At 35.5% G+C, this 16,584-nt stretch overlaps 3 protein-coding genes across 4 annotated transcripts; 1 reads left to right on the top strand and 2 right to left on the bottom strand.

Annotated features, from left to right (window-relative positions):
• Nucleotides 1-286: 286 nt before the first annotated feature.
• On the bottom strand, nt 287-2,187 carry LOC117930212 (epoxide hydrolase A). 2 transcript variants are annotated; one of them, XM_034850729.1, is made up of 3 exons: nt 1,667-2,187; nt 880-1,121; nt 287-787 (listed from the first exon to the last, which is right to left on the bottom strand). In XM_034850729.1, exons 1-3 carry the CDS (start codon nt 2,129-2,131, stop codon nt 541-543), a joined length of 954 nt encoding a protein of 317 aa, XP_034706620.1. In that variant the 5' UTR covers nt 2,132-2,187; the 3' UTR covers nt 287-540. The 2 variants fall into 2 exon arrangements, with proteins under 2 accessions (XP_034706620.1, XP_034706621.1); XM_034850730.1 differs by having other exon boundaries at nt 880-1,118.
• Nucleotides 2,188-4,764: 2,577 nt separating this feature from the next.
• LOC117931151 (pectinesterase inhibitor-like) lies at nt 4,765-5,673 on the top strand. The gene has a single exon (XM_034852055.1). The coding sequence runs from the start codon at nt 4,874-4,876 to the stop codon at nt 5,453-5,455; it is 582 nt and encodes a 193-aa protein (XP_034707946.1). The 5' UTR covers nt 4,765-4,873; the 3' UTR covers nt 5,456-5,673.
• Nucleotides 5,674-11,564: 5,891 nt separating this feature from the next.
• Nucleotides 11,565-15,411, bottom strand: LOC117931380 (peptidyl-prolyl cis-trans isomerase G). Its single transcript, XM_034852353.1, has 6 exons — nt 15,190-15,411; nt 13,150-13,228; nt 12,995-13,057; nt 12,185-12,229; nt 12,043-12,099; nt 11,565-11,959 (listed from the first exon to the last, which is right to left on the bottom strand). Exons 1-6 carry the CDS (start codon nt 15,366-15,368, stop codon nt 11,867-11,869), a joined length of 516 nt encoding a protein of 171 aa, XP_034708244.1. The 5' UTR covers nt 15,369-15,411; the 3' UTR covers nt 11,565-11,866.
• Between the last annotated feature and the right edge of the window lie 1,173 nt (nt 15,412-16,584).

Genomic DNA, 16,584 nt, shown 5'->3' with positions numbered 1-16,584 from the left:
GAGATTTTATCTAGGTTGCCCTGAAATCGATTATTTTGGCCTACCAATCCTCCACTTAAGAGATCTAATCTTCATGTGATTTCTTGGGACTTTAGAGTACGGTAATAAAAAAATAAGCTGGAATGCCTGCACCAATCCATATCTAACAAAGCCCAAAAAAAGGCAGAAGTTCTAACCAGAGAGGAACAAAACCCAGTAATGTATCTGAAGATTAAGTAATTACCCAGTTGACATAACTCAAAAATGGCTGTATCCAAAATCGTTAGATAAAATGATGATTGGGATGTGCAGAAAAAATGGCTTCTGGGCTTCCAAGTCATAGAAATACAATATCTGTACACTTCTTTGATCATCAATATGGTGAAAGGCAATTGCTGAGGGCAGAAAGGAAAGCAACAAAAAAGAACTCCATACTTTTCTTGGACACTGAGGATATAGATATAACAAGCGAATTTCCTACTATATAGTGGTACCAACTTGAGCTAAAGATGATAACATGAAATCCAATGCTCACAAGAAACACGACTCAAAAACAGCAGATTAGAACTTCCTGATGAAATCCACAATGTAATTGTTGATTTCCTCTGCTTTTTCCTGGTTGATGAAGTGACCGGCTCCTTCAATTATAACAATATCCTCCAAACATGGCACATCTTTCTTGAAGGCACCAGAGTCTACATATTCCTTCACCCCTGGAGTAGTATAGACCATGTCCAGATCGCCTACGACAAATTTAACCGGAACTCTCACTTGCTCCCCTGTCCATGGTGCCGTGAGCTCCCAATTTCTGCAACAAGGACAGAAAGCATTACATCTGAATACAATAGGCCAAAATTGGAACTGCCCTGAAATGAGAAGAGGCAGGCCTAAGAAACATACAAATCCAAAGCTCTGTAGTAGTTCAACCCTCCAGTGAAGCCCTTCTCATCATATTTTCTGGCATAGTAGTTAAGGTCTTCTTCTGAAAACCAAGAGGGCAAGGGACTGGGAGGAATGGCTTTGATTCCAAATGGATTTTCTTTAGGCAAGCAGGGAGGACCCGGTTTGCGGTCTGTTAGAATTCTCTTGAGTACTTCTTTGCTACCGAGATGGGCAATCTCAGCTTCAATCTCCCCAGGCTTCTACAGGACAAACAGCAAAAACCAATGTAAGAGAAACAAAGGGCAGTATACATATAATGCATCAGAGCCAAAATCCTGAAAAGGCAAATGAATACACAATCTTCTGATATTTGCAAGGACTGTAAAAATCCTGAAAACCCAATTGTTCTCTCATTAATCTGTGGATGTTACACTCATTTATCAAAGATTTAGACTACATATGCTTCATTATTAAGACTCATTCCTCCTTACATGGAAAGAAAAACAAAACCACCCCTTGATCAGAATCACAAATGGAGCAGACTGCAACTTTTTTTTTTTTTTCATTTCAAATTCAAATAGGAATTAATGGTTTGTGTGCTTGGGCAGGTGTGTCATAATTATCTGAAAGAGGGCTCACAGGATCAGGACATGAGAATGACCTCTAGGAATCGTTTCTCAAAATGGAAAAAAGCCTTTTATCATGACTGTTAGATTGTGCTTCTAGAGAAAGAATTCAAAAAAAAAAAAAGAAAAAGAAACCCCACAAGCTAAATCTACCAAAAGGGTGGAGAAGATAGAGAAACCTGAAATCTGCACATGTAGTAGTCATCTCCAAAGAAAGCTCTCATCCCTTCAATTGGCCTAATCTTGGGGTTCCTGGGCCTGAAGGGGACAGTAAGGGACACATATGCCTTCACTCTATCAGGCCTAAAGAGGCACATATACCACCCTATCTGAGCACCCCAGTCATGTCCCACAAGGAACACCTTATCAGCTCCAAGATAATCTATAAGAGCAATAAGATCACCAACAACATGAAGGCAAGTGTAGCTGGTGAATGAAGCTGGAGCTTCGGAGTCACTGTAGCCCCTCAGATCAGGAGCCACAGCATGGTATCCATGTGAAGCCATGGCAATGATCTGATGCCTCCATGTATACCAAAGCTCAGGGAAGCCATGTAGGAACAGCACAACTGGGCCTTGTCCTTTCTCTGCTACATGCATTTTTATGCCATTAACACTCACCATTCTATGCTCTATCCCCTCCATCTCCCTCTCTCACTCTTTTCTCCTGAGTCTCTCTCTCTCTCTCTCTCTCTCTCTCTCCCTTCCTCTCCCTCTCCCTCTCCCTTCCTCTCCCTCTCCCTCTCCCTCTCCCTCTCCCTCTCCTTCCTCTCTAGCTGTGATTCATGTGGGGAGAAACTTGGGTTCAGGGTTTTAAAGTAGAGAGGAGAGTAGGGGAGAGTAAATGCACTTCATTCAGAGTAGAGTGTGCCATTAGTACTTGGATAGAGGTTAGGAAAAAGCCGGTGTTTTTTTCCTTTTCTTTGGAGACACCAATAGTGTAAAACCCTAGCTATAAATGCCAGAGAGAGAGACAGTCCACCGAATGGAGTTGTTTCAACTACGATATGGACTACAATTTGCCATGCTCCGACGATCACTTATTTGGATTAGACTTGGATGACTATTTCGGTCCCAAAAACCAACTCACCCAAGTTGAAGTCAAGGTAAGGGTAACATAGTAATCAAACCCACAAAATTTCAAGCCCGGGTGCAACCCTAAACCAACTCGCAACCCCAAACCAACTCACCCAAGTTGTAGTCAAGGTAAGGGTAACATAATAATCAAACCCACAAAATTTCAAACCCGGGTGCAACCCCCAATCAACTCACCCAAGTTGAAGTCAAGGTAAGGGTAACATAATAATCAAACCCACAAAATTTCGAACCCGGGTGCAACTCCAAACCAACTCACCCAAGTTGAAGTCAAGATGAGGGTGACAAAATAATCAGACCCACTTAAAGTTTAAAACACAATTTCAAACGCTCATATAATCCCAAACCAACTAACCTAAGTTGAAGTCAAGGTGACGGTGATATGATAATCAAACCCCATCAAATTTAAAACAAAATCTCAAACCCATTTTAACTTTGATCAAGTCCTCCCTACACTAGTCCCAATATTGGGAGTATTTGTCCCATTATCATATCTCAATATACCAAATATTTTTTACTTTTTCATCTAGATTTAAACCTTTTATATCTATTTTTATTAATATTTAAAAGAGAGTTTATAAATCCCTCTAAATGAGGTGAGTGTGTGTGTGTATATACACTAATTTTGTACTTAATCTGTGCTTGATTGGTTGTTATAACATATAGCAAATTTAGTTTGTGGTAATATGACATCAAATTTATCACATTTTTCCATATACCTTTCATTATTAAAAAGAGAGTAGTTGGCGTAAAGTAGTCAAGTCTATTCACAATAATTCTCTCAAAAGAGGGTTGGAACATGTGATGCATGCCCATATACGTGTGTGGCCCTGCCCATACTTCAATCCATGTCCTTGGAGTTCTTGTGACTGCATGATGGTTAATTATGACCCTATTCCACAACTCTTAACTAATCTCCTTTAAGTAGAAGGTTGGAATATGGACATTTTTCTAAGGGTACAAACGTTCATAAGGAAAAACTTTCAATAATTTAGGGGTCGCCCCTCATTAATACCACATGGGAGCATTAAATTGTCAAATTCTTTTAATTGGATTATAAGATACAAATAATTATTCATAGTATTGTAGGTAGAGAGATATAAATAACATTCATTAATTTGAGTTTGACATATTCTTATTTTGTGTGTGATGAATTTATATATATATAGTATCAAAAAATTTCATTTCTATTTCTAGTACTTGTCCTAATTCCAATGATTGTCTAACCCTATCATAAAAGCAAGAGTTTGCATAATAGACATGTCAAATACCCTCAATCAAACTAACCTCAACCTCAATATATTTTACGGTTTCATCTATTTCTTAATAAAACTTTGCTTTTAGGGTTGGTGGTTTTTTAATTATTGTCAACAAATTATTAAATTCTCATTTATTACTTTAAATTATTTTGATAATAAATGTACCCTCTTCAAAAAAAATACTAAATCTTAAAGCCACTAGGAAAGTTCTCTTAATTATTGATAATCTAATTAAGCATTTTTGTTTGATTTCAATTCCTTTCACCCACTATTTTTTTAGTTTTTTAAAATAAGAAGTCTAACAAAATCTGGATAACAAATAATCTAACTAAATTTCAACTCTACTCTTTAACACTCGCACTCGTATGAAAGATAAAATATATTTTCTTAACACATATTTCACACAAAATCCTAGTATTTTGTTTTCCTAGTACTTTCATGAACTTTATCGAATCCTGAATAATTTTATTATTGTAAACATGATTTTAGAGAAATATTAATATATATATATATATATGGTGTTAATTACTTAACATGATTTTATTGAAACCCCAATATTTTGTTCTCGTTAACACCTCCTTGATAGGACTTTATCGAAATTCTAATATTTTATTTTTCTAATGATTATTTAATATGACTTTATTGAAACCCTAATATTTTTATCCTTTTAACATTTACCTAACATGCATGGCCTTCATCAAAACCCTAATATTTTGTTTTCCTAATACATACTTGGCATGACTTTACCCAAACCCTAAGCACTCGCTTGGCCTAGAATGCTTGTCCACAAGTGCTAGAATAGAGCTAAATGGAGCTTGTAAATTGGGTGGCCAAACACAAAACTCTAAAATGAAATGGTCAACCAAGCAATTACACCCCTTCTTCAAAACCAACACGTGATTAAAGACATCCTTCACATGCCCTACATGTTTGATGTTTTTCCCTTCAAGTTCTTAGCCCAATACCCACCACCCCCAACAAGAAAATCGCCCAAAATTCCCACCAACCAAACAAGAAAACCAGCTACAAAGACATGAACACAATCTCTAGTGTCTTCTTCATCCTAATTCTTGCCTTCTGGCCACATCAAATCTTGGCCCAAGAGGACCAGGACTTAGGATTAATCATACCAAATCAGAAATCATCATTAGGGGAGGAGCTGATCGCCCAAGTTTGTGATCATGCAATCTACAAGAATCTGTGCATAAGTTCCCTACAATCAGTCCCAGAAAGCAAGGATGCAGACCTCTTTGAGCTTACCACAATTGCACTAAAACTTGCTGCAGCAAATGCTACTGAAATCAAAAAATATGTTCAGAAGTTGCTTAACAAGTCTCATTCAGACCGCTATACACACCAATGCCTCGCTGATTGTTCCGAAAACTATGAAGATGCGCTGGATCGGATTGAGGACTCATTGAAAGCTCTGGAATCCAAGGGATACAATGATGTTAACACATGGGTGACCGCTGCCATGGCGGATGCCGAGTCATGTGAGGAGGGGTTCCTTGATCGTCCAGGCCATAAGTCTCCATTGACTGGTAGAAGCACAATATTTAACCAGCTATGCAGTACTGCTTTAACCATTACCAACTTCTTATCTGGTAGTGTTTGATCTTTTGGCTTTTTAAGTACTATTCTCTAGCCATGGTTGTTGGTCCCATTTCATCTATATTGATTGTTTTTCAGGCTCTACTTTCTTAGCTTTCTTTCTGTATTTCATGCCAAGTTCTGTGGCAAAAGGGTTGATGAAATTTAATTCAAACCCCTGTTAAATCTAGAGTCTTTAACAGACTTTAGTATGAATAATGAATGATATTTATGTTTTACCAACTGGAATCCACGCCATCCTTTTGGGATTTTTCATTATTATGTGGCTAGGGAGCAACTGACCAAAGGGAGGGGCCCTAGAAATTAAGTACATGAGCATATATGCAATGGGGCAACAGAAGCGAGGCTTCCTTAATTGAAACAATGTCATCAAATTGGTGAAGTGGTGCAAGCCATGTTAGGTGACCATGTTAGAGTCACTATCGATGATTGATCGATCCATCGATCTCATGAACTCGATTTGGTGATGAACAATGACCCTTTGGAAGTTAAAGGCCAACAAGCATGCATGGACACAAAGCTTAGTAGTAAATGATTTTCAAAGCATAGCTAGAGGTCCCTTGTGGACCAAGCTGTGCCTGGCCATATTTGTACATATCTCAAAAGGAATAGCCAACAGTTTTCCATCTAAAAACTTTTGTTTTCTTTCACCAACTCTGTCACTTTCCATTGTGCCAAACACTTGGGTTGAAGATGGACCATTAGTATAAGGCGGTTTAAGTTTCCAACTTCTGAAATTAAATGGAAATTTGAATTGATCATTCAGCAGCCTGCAACACATTGCAATAAATACCCTCCTTCAATGGAGAACTGCAACACTGAAACTGCTCCTGAAAGTGATGCATGGATGAATCCTAATTTTATTTGCATACATTAATGGCTTCACCAACTTGTACTTCAACTTCTTCATGGCCAATACTTTGACTGTTGATGTGCAACATTATTAGATCTTTTCATCATTTTTTCCTGGTGTTAATTGGATTAAGCTAACAAGTGATTAATCACATTAATGGCGGCATAACAGATTTCGGTTTATAGTTTCTGGTTATCACCTTGGCCAAGTTACAGATTGGAAATTCAAGGCGAATGAAAGCCACAAAAGTATGGTTTTTAATCAAGATGTCATCAAGAAAGGGATTCTCCCAAAAGGATTAATGCCTTGTTTAGTAATTGTTTTTAAAAAATAGTTTTTAAGAATAGTTTTAGAAAAATGTTCTATGATATTTTATAAAATAAAAGTCTATTTAGGAATTTAAAATGTTTTTAATCTGTTTTTAATATTTTTAAAATAGTTTTTATGTTCACAACTTTATTTTTAATAATTATATATATGTTTGTATAATTATTTTTTTAAACAGTTCTCAAAAAACAACCAAAAATAACTAAAATATATTCTTTGAAAACACCATGTTGTTTTCTGATAACAAAAAATAATTTGTGGTTGTCTACCGTATTTTTCAGTTTTTTTTTATTCTAGAAAATAGAAAATTGTTTTTGAAATTAGTTTTTAAAAATATGTTTTAAAAATAATTTTTATGTCCAATATTTTATTTTTAATCATTCTATATATTTATATAATCATTTTTTTTAAATAGCTTTAAAAAATAAGTAAAAACAATATAAAACAATTAAAAATAAAAAACAAAAAACAATTTTTTATTACCAAATGTGTTTTCCTAATTTTTTTATTTTGGGAATAAAAAATTGTTCTCATAGTTGTCAAACATACCCTAAGATTTTGTTTTGTAACTCATTTTTAAAAAACAGTTTTTGAAAATTATTTTAAAATTTTTCTCATAAAAAATATTTAAAAAATTAAAATATTTTTAATATGTTTTCATATTTTTAAAATAAATTTTATATATAGTATTTTATTCTTAACCATTTTCTATATTTATATAGTTAGTTTTTAAAATAGTTTTTAAAAAATAAATGAAAACAATTAAAACAAAACACTTTTAGTTTGTAACAAACATGTTTTCCTTTCTTTTAATATTTGAAAAATAAAACTATTCTCGAAAACAATAAACCCATGAGCCCTAAGGCGTCGTTTGGTTGTTACTCGGCCATTTTGAGTAAGAAGTCTTTCAAGTTTAAAAGAACTACAAATTTGACGGATAAAGTGAAGTACAAAGGGGCTTTGACTGAGATGCTTGCAGAAAGACAAAAGAGATGTGCAGAATGGTGCATAAATTCATCCATGGTAAGTGTCATACCCCTTAATCTCACTCTAAATTTTTCACGAGTGTGCGGTGCTAAGGACCCTTCCTTAGCCAACCTTTCTTCCCAACCTTTAGAAAAACACAATAAAAGCAACATAAGAACAATGTAATAGGGACACAAACGAGATTACGAGAACCCTTCCCAACTTATATTAAACTCTCTACAAGATACAAAATTGTTTTCCCTGAGTCAGAGAACAATGCTTACACCCCAAGCATTAAGAGAACCATATCCCCCATCTCTCATCTCTGTTCTCTCAAGAATGCAGGAGTCAGAGCCCTTTTAAAAGACCTAGTCTGCAGTTACATTTTGAATTTCCAAATTCAAAACTTTGAGTCAATCTGGTGGTTATGCAACTGGCCAAAACAACCCAAAACTGTCTTGCATAACCACCCACTACCCAGATAATGGCCTGCTCGTGAACCACCCACTTGCACCAGCCATCAGCATCTCAGCCAACTGCAAGTCAATTGACTGCTTGACTTGATCACTTGCTATCACAGCTAGCTGCCACTAGAGTCCCCCTAACAAGCTGCCTCATTCCCCTTAAGGTGCCTCTTGTGACCAGGTGTCCACCAACGTGTCTTTGATAGAGGCCTTCTTAACCAGGCAGCATGCACTAACCAGCTAACCAAGTGTCTGGTGCATCAGTGTCTTCCCCACACTAATGTGTGAGCTCATGCCATGTCTAGGTGCCCATGGTTTGAGCGTGTTGCTTGCTTCCACTGTTAGGTCCAACTCCATAACAACGAGCCATGGCATTGCGCCCATGACTGATCTCTCTTAGTGCACAGGTCATTGCGCCTCTGTGTTGTGCGTAGGCATTATGGGTGCGAGTCAACTGTTGTCTAGTGCCCCATCAGACCATGGCATTGCGCCCATGGCTTCCTCAGCTGGCTCACTACACAAGGCTTAGGCGCCTTCGTGCCTGCATAGGGAGGAGGTAGGCCGCACCAGGCCCCGTGTCGTTGCGGCCACGGGGTGCACACCACACATGTCATGGAGCCCATGTGTACGTGCTCATATGTCGTCCGTGTGTCTTAGGCACACCCAAGGTCATGTCATGGTGCCCTTTTGGTGCAATCAAGGTTTTCCCTTGGTGCTCCACTGCTCCCCTTAAGTCACCTACCCCCTTAAAGAGCAATACGGGTCATTTTCATAGTTTCTAGAGGAGACATCAATATGTTTAAGGAAACATAATGGAATATTAAATAAATATAAATTAAATTCCAAAAATAGCTCTCAGCCTTCATCTGCACCACATAAGCTTGGTGCACGCACGGTGCTAATCTGGACTGTCTAGTTCACTCGCAGTGCACGTCTAGCTTGCCTGCATTGCATGTCTGGCTCGCACATGGCCTCCTCACTTAGCTCCTGGAGTTTGAACCACCAAACATTCAAGTCTTCCTTGCTCTCTTCATCTAGGCTCTCATGGGTGCAAGGCCTACCATAAGACCATTTCCTCCATAATTGAGTCAAGTGACTAAGGGGCTGACAATAATCCTCCAATCAATTGATTATATTTATTAGAGCAAAAGAGTTTTTGAGTGGTTAAATTTTAGAAGGAATCTTCCTTTTTTTTTGTGTGTTTTCTTTCCCCTTTTTTTTTATCCCTAGTAAGTGGTAATTCTTCCACATTCTTTGAGTCTACTTATTAGGAACAATAGAAAAAAAAAGTTTTTAAAGTATATTTTTAATTTTTAATTATTTTCTCAAGTTTACTTTAAAAATAATCATACAAAAAATATTAAAAATAGGATCATATAAAAATTCTCTTATCAAAATATGAAAATCAGATTAAAAACATTTTAGGTTTTTTAACCAAAATATAAATAGTGAGAATTTTCAAAACTATTTTTGAAAAATAATTTTTGAAAACACTTCCAACCTATATTCATTTTAATCTTTTAAAACTTTCATTTTTTTTTTTTTTTAAGATTTATTTGAAAATACTTGTTGAAACTACACTTTCAATATAAATTTAAAAACCCTAGTTTTAAACAAATGATTTCAGACCCATATTTATTTTGGTTGGTTTGACATCTTACAGCCAAAAGCATCAAAAGATATCACTTTCCCAGAAAATTTTCTCAGAGATTTACACAGAAAATGGAGCCATCTCAGTGATGACAGACACATGGTTCAAAACCCTAATGCCCAATCCAGAGGTGGATCCAATTAAATGCCAAGAACCAGAAGACTGCAAAATAAGCAGCAGTGGGATTAAAACAACAAAGAGGTTATTAAATGCGTATATCACCACAGCCAAACACACCCTTGATTCATATGAACCAAACAGTGAGATTAAAGAAATGGGGTTTGGGGGAATTGTAAGCCAATAACATTGGAGCACATCTCCATCGAGAAATGGGGAGAAGACTCAAGCAGAATGGATCATTTTTTTTCTTTATGCACAGATAAAATCCTGGAAATCATCTTCTGTGTGGATTTCCAAGAAGAACTATGTGCAACCCTTGTGATTCTTCTTTGGAAAATCAATCAAGGAAGGAAAAATAAAACCCTAGAAAGAAATTTGACCCAACCCACTACATTGTAGATGAAGAGAGGCCAGCGAGAGAGGCCATAGTCAAGAACTCTAAACACAAGATGCAAACCCTAACCCTGGATGCCCCTTTTATATGTGCTTGTTTGGGGTGTGGGTCCAGCCCAAAATGACCATTATGCCCTGTGGTTGCCATTCAAAATGGAAGATATATCATATTATCATGTACCCAGTAGTACCCAGGAAATTAAAGGCCAAAAATTCATTGTTGTAAATTAACTCTTCCAAGTAGAAAAGCTAAAAAGGATCACAATGAGACCCTTTTTAATAAAAAAAATAAAAATAAAATATATATTCTAACTCATCACACTTTTTTTTTCTGAAGTATGAAAATTTATTAGATTAACAAAGTGGATTGATAAGGTTCATTAAAAAGCAAACCCAACGTACTTAATCCAAATCAATTAATCAGGTTAGATGAGTTTATCCAATTGCATTCAAGTTAATTAGGTTAACCAGATTGTATAATTCAAAATTTATTTAGAATATTTTTTTATAAAAAAATTTCTATGTATTTATATGAATATTTAAATAATAAATAGGATAAATTTCAAGATAATTACAAAAATTAATAAATTTATATTTATATTTTAAAAAAAATTAAAATATACTACATGATATAATTTAATTCTTTTTTAAAAAAAATAAAATAAATATTGTTATATAGAATAACAAAATTTGGGTATTAAAACTTTAATCCAAGTTCACTCCAAATTAAATTCAGATTGAAAAAACTTGACTCAACCTTAATTTGGGTATTGAAATGTTTGTCTAAATGTCTCATACATCGGATTGGATTGATCTTAAATTAAAAGATTAATCAAAATATTTGTTTAACCCCTCTTTGGATTCGGGTTCAGTTTGACCAAAGCACCTTAGTATTTATGATTGTATAAATATAGAAGAACTTTCTTAGCCTTGTGATCACTGTTCATTCATCACCAAAAGATACCCTAGAAAAACCTGTGATTCAAAGCTTTGACTCTCTGCAATAATATTTGAAAAGATTGGTCGAATGGACCAGTTCATAGAGAGTCTGGGATCAACCATCTTCCCAGATCATTCAAAGCCCTGTAGGCATTCAATTTGGTAGGCGGGTTAAAAAAGTGAGGGCAAAAAATTATCAGCCGGTGGTAAGAGGACTCAAAAGGGCCTGTTCAAATATTCATTTCTTGATGATGGAGATGGAAATGTGGAGGGGTGAAAGCATTAGAAGACCATAATTCCATGTAAAAACCAAAAATAATAGGGCTTCCCAACATACAGTAAGCAGCCTAATAACTATGTCTAAGTGTCTAACCAAAGTAGATCATGGATATTACCAAAATTTAAATGCTCAAGGTCATTTGTATCTAATCAAATAGATTTCAATTAAGAGAGCACGTCGGTCCGATAAAATACACCATCACACCCATATATCAAGGGTTCTCATCATAGTTCTTACAAAAGCTCCAGGCTGTAAAAATATAATGTCTTGCATTTCTTGTAAACACATCATATGAATTCGACCCCATGCTGAACAACTTGGTCCATGCTCCCTGAGAAAGAATATTGGATGGACTTGGAAGCTGATCCAGTTCCTTCACTCACTTCTCAATTCTATTGCATTGCCCTCAAGCTCCACACATATCAATCATAACTAGCATTCAAGAATTTCAGCAATTCGTTTCGTTTGTTTTCTGCTGCCTTATCTTCCTTTGATTTGTCAAGCTTCAATAGAATCTACAAATGAAGAATCGAAGACTAATTAACTACCGCTGCCTATCATAACTAATAAAGGGGCTGTTGAAGGAGAGAGGGCATACCTTTTTTCCAGAGACAGCACTGCGGCGGACACTGTCATCTTTGCCACGCCCTAAAAACTGGATGAAGTGAACAAGAAAAATGAAGCAAGTGGGTAAAAGTAGGTAAAAACTGCAATAATAAATCTTGGTGCACAAGACAAACCTTAGAAAGCTGTACAGGACTGCTGCTCCTCTCATCCTGCTCCTTCTATATATGGCTCCCATTTCCAGGAAAAATCCAACCAGAAACAACATCCAGGCAAGTCAACCAAGCGCCCAGTCGTCAGGTCACAGACCCCAGCTCCAATTTCAAAGAGCCAATCCATAAAGAGGAAGAAGATATTATAAGCCCCTCAGATATAGAAAAACAGAAACTGTACTTGAAACCAAACAACATTATGATTTTAATGTGTACAGTAAAGCACCAAGGTGGTTTTGTGCAGAGTAAGGGATGTACCCACATGCAAAATAATATTTACTAGTTGACCAGATTGTTAGGCAATTATTTTTCTCCTACATTTTCTTTTAGTGGTCATTTTCATGATGAGTTTGACAAACCACATAGATGGTTACTGTTTTGAGCTGATTGTCAAAGACCTACATATTGATCCAAGGAAGCTCCCCACCCAAACATTTGTACATGACTGATGGAACTGATGTTTTCCCGAATGGCATCCTGATCATTACTGATCTTCTCATCAGATATCAAAACTGTTGTCTACAAGTTAAATTCTTTACACAATTAGAAGCTTTTCACCACAGATTTCCCAAGGTTAAACTACTGCAATGGGTTTTCAATTGATATTAGACCATTTGAACAGTATAGATGTCTCACTATATATATATATATTAGATAGATTGATAGATAGGTAGATTGATTGATTCTAATAATGAACCATTAGCATATCGGGTAATCATACAAAAAGTTATGTTATGTGAAGGCAAAAATACTACAGAGAGAATAGTGGCTTACCTCTTTATCTTTTTGCTTATGACGTTTTCGGTGGTGACTCTTGCTTCTTTCTTTTTCCTTATTCTAAAAAAGGAGAAGAAGAAAAAAGGGCAATGAAACTACACAGATAGACAAACAGGTAATATAAAAAGGAGAAAAGAAATCCAAACAAGCACCTTCTTGGGCCTGTCATTGTGTTTGCGTCTCTTCGAATGATTAGATGTTTCATGCTCACTGTCAGAAGAACCATCACTCCTAAGATCATAAATACATGGATGTTAGAAAGCTTCACATTCCCATTTTTTGGTCAATATTTAGCTAAGCAATAGAATTATGGAAGAATCGACTTCAAAATGTTGGATAACAAGATTCCTAACATGGGTTAGATAATCCTACTTCTAATGGTTGGTAAGACCTTTTTGATTCAGTTACATGAGATTGTGGACATGGCCAGATTGTTTAGATACACAGAAATTAAATCAAGTTCAAACTATGAACATTGAAAACAATGTTGGGTAACACAAGAAAATTGGTGTTTCTGGTAACAAGACTAGCTGTATTTGTTACAGACGTCAATCAGAGTGTTCAGGTTTACACAAAAAAATCAAATTATTTCAAACTAAGCATGTTGACAGAAGTGTTTTTAGGAATATGTGACAACTATAGAAATGCGAGAATGAATAAACAAATAAATGAGCTCATAAGTGAAGATGAGTTTGGAACCATGGGTTCTAAAATCCTAAAATAATGAATAACTTAACCACCTACCACTCTCCACATGGCCAAAGGAGCATGCAAACAAAAACAGTGAGCACTGCTATAATATTGTCTTAGGTTCTTAATGATATCAACAGGAGGAGATGGGAGCAAGTGGTGAGCATTTGTCTTAGAAACATAAAATTTGATGAATGTAATAGATCATAAGAGCAGAACTCCCAAACTAATCCAAAAGGAGTATCTCTACATTATGACTGCAAATTTTATCCAATCCCCAATCCTTAACACAAATAAAATCCCATCCTCTTGTATTTCTTAGATGGAATCAAAAGCTAGTGCCATAAACACCCAGATTTTCAGACAATAACATTTACGAGCTTGAAATGACCATCACACAATTAAATTTCTTAAATTATGTTGAAGGCATAACCAAATAGGCACACACTCATATAAGCATGAATCTCATGAGATATAACAACCATTAAGTCCCAAACTAGAAAGATAAAACTTGATCTGTACGGTCATGCAAAACCCATAAGGATAAAACCCAAATCCCAAAAGAACAAATAAATTGGGCAGAGGAAATAAGCATCCAACTCCCAGTTTATATTAAACCATCAATCATGAAGAAGGAAAAGTTTCAAAGAATGATTCTTTCAGGAACCATTAAGCAATAGTGGTCCACCAATACTACCAAGCAACTCATCATTAAGTCTCAAATTTAAATAATAAATCTGAATCTTGATCTAATTAAACTAATCAACAATACAACTGAAACCATTAATGCAAAAAAAATGTCTTCATAAGATTGAAATTATCTCGGCAATTGCACTATCAAACACACAAATGGGTTGTGCATGAACCAATCCAACAAAATATATGGGTGTCAAAGGCAGGCTTGCCAGAGTTTGGTTTATATTCCAGCTTAAATTCAGCTCAAATCATGAATATATATATATATATATCTATATCTAATCGAAGGAGAACCTTCTACATAATCCTAAAATGATCTCAGAAATTATGTAGCCCGGTTAGAGTGCATGATTGTTTGGCTCCATCAACACAACATACAATGCAAGATTCTAACTTTAATTTCTTTACTTTTTCCACGTTTTCTTGCAACACAAACAGGCATTAATTTTAAGAAACATCACAAGAATATTCAAATTATAGCACGAATTTTATATAATCATGCACACCAAACACAAGGAACATAGATGAGCAAAAAAAAAAAAAAAAAACAGAAAATTGGGGCTTTGGAGGATCCTACGAATAATAGAAAAACCCAACATTGAAAATTCGAATCCAATTCTCTTTCTCTTTCTCTTTCTTTTTCTTCCACAAATTTTCTCAGAAACCAAACGGAGCATCAATCCGTAAAACAAAAAAACAAAAACCTCAAAGAGAATCGAAGAAATAACAAAGACCCGTACATCACAGATTGATAGAAAAACACATAAAAATTAACGAAATGAATATTTCAAGGTTTCTTGAAGGACCTGGAATAATCGATGGAGGAGGAGGATGAAGAATCGGAGTGCCGACGGCGACGCTTCGTGTGAGAGCGACTCTTCTTGCGGATCTTGAGGGCGTCATCTTTTTCTCGGCGATGAAGACGCCGGCGACGGTGGTCCCGGCTGGATGAGTCAGAGGACGAGGACGACGTCGATGCCGCCATAGAAAACGGGAGCGTTTGAGCTGCGCTGTGAGGCTCTCATCCAAAACTGGGATCCCTATACTGGAATCGAGATTTGAAACGTCGTCGTTTTGATGGTTCGCTTCAACATGTTGCCTAACCCAAGCTTAATTCAAGTATTGCTTTCAAATTTGGTTTAAAATTGAGTTAATTTTAAATGAGTAAAAGTAAAAACTTTGGATTTGATCATATAGATGGAATTAACCAAGCTAAGAGGCGTTTGGCAATCATTTTAAGAAGTGTTTTTAGTTTTTTTAATTTTTAAAAGATAAAAAATTTTAATATTAAAAAAATTAAAAACATTTCTTAAAATCACATGCAAACACGTTCTAAGTGAGTTATGAAATAAGGTAAAAATAAACTAAAATAATAATAATAATAATAATAATAAAATTTTACATCTATTTATCTAATCATTACATCAATTAGTTATCTAGGTTGAGATTGAGAGAGGAAAAGCCATCAAGAATATTAATAGTAGAGCAACTGGGTGCAATAAAAACAAATATAACTAATTGAAGTAAAGAATATTTACCTTACTTGAAAAGATGGAAGATGGGGAAATTCTACCAACAACATCAACCTCAACCACATCCAAATTGGTTCAATTATTTAGCTTTTCATATATAATTAATTGCTTTAAACATTTGTGGCATTATAATGTTACATTGATTCAATCTATCTGCAACATTTATGATACAATGATCTCATATTCTTGGATCAGGTTTTGAACATCTTATCTAAAAACCAATAGGTCCAATGAGGATGTATTAAACGTTTTATAGTATTTGAAATCACATCTCATAAGCATGTTCTAAGAGTTTGAATGACGCAGTCTTAGGTTTAAAAGCGGTGTTATTACATCCTAACATATATGATACTCCCATGACACAAATCCATAACCCTTGATTCATGATATTTATGAATCAAGATTTGATCATCTCATTTGAAAATCAATTGGTGTCCAATAAAGATAAGTCAAATCCGTTGTGGAATCCAACATCATACCCTATCAGTCTATCATAATAATCATCATTAGGGTGACCCATCCTCAAGTTTAAAACCTTCATTATTGCACCCTATCATATAGTAATCTTGTTAGATGAAAAATGTGACAATTCATGTTGATATTATTTGCGTAAGGCTACTAACCTCATGGCTTTAGAATGTCATCTTTGGAACTTCTTGGAGGTGACAT

The sequence above is a fragment of the Vitis riparia genome, chromosome 14, assembly GCF_004353265.1.
Source record: "Vitis riparia cultivar Riparia Gloire de Montpellier isolate 1030 chromosome 14, EGFV_Vit.rip_1.0, whole genome shotgun sequence".
In the NCBI taxonomy this organism is placed as follows: domain Eukaryota; kingdom Viridiplantae; phylum Streptophyta; class Magnoliopsida; order Vitales; family Vitaceae; genus Vitis; species Vitis riparia.
This window is presented reverse-complemented; position numbering and strand designations above follow the sequence as displayed.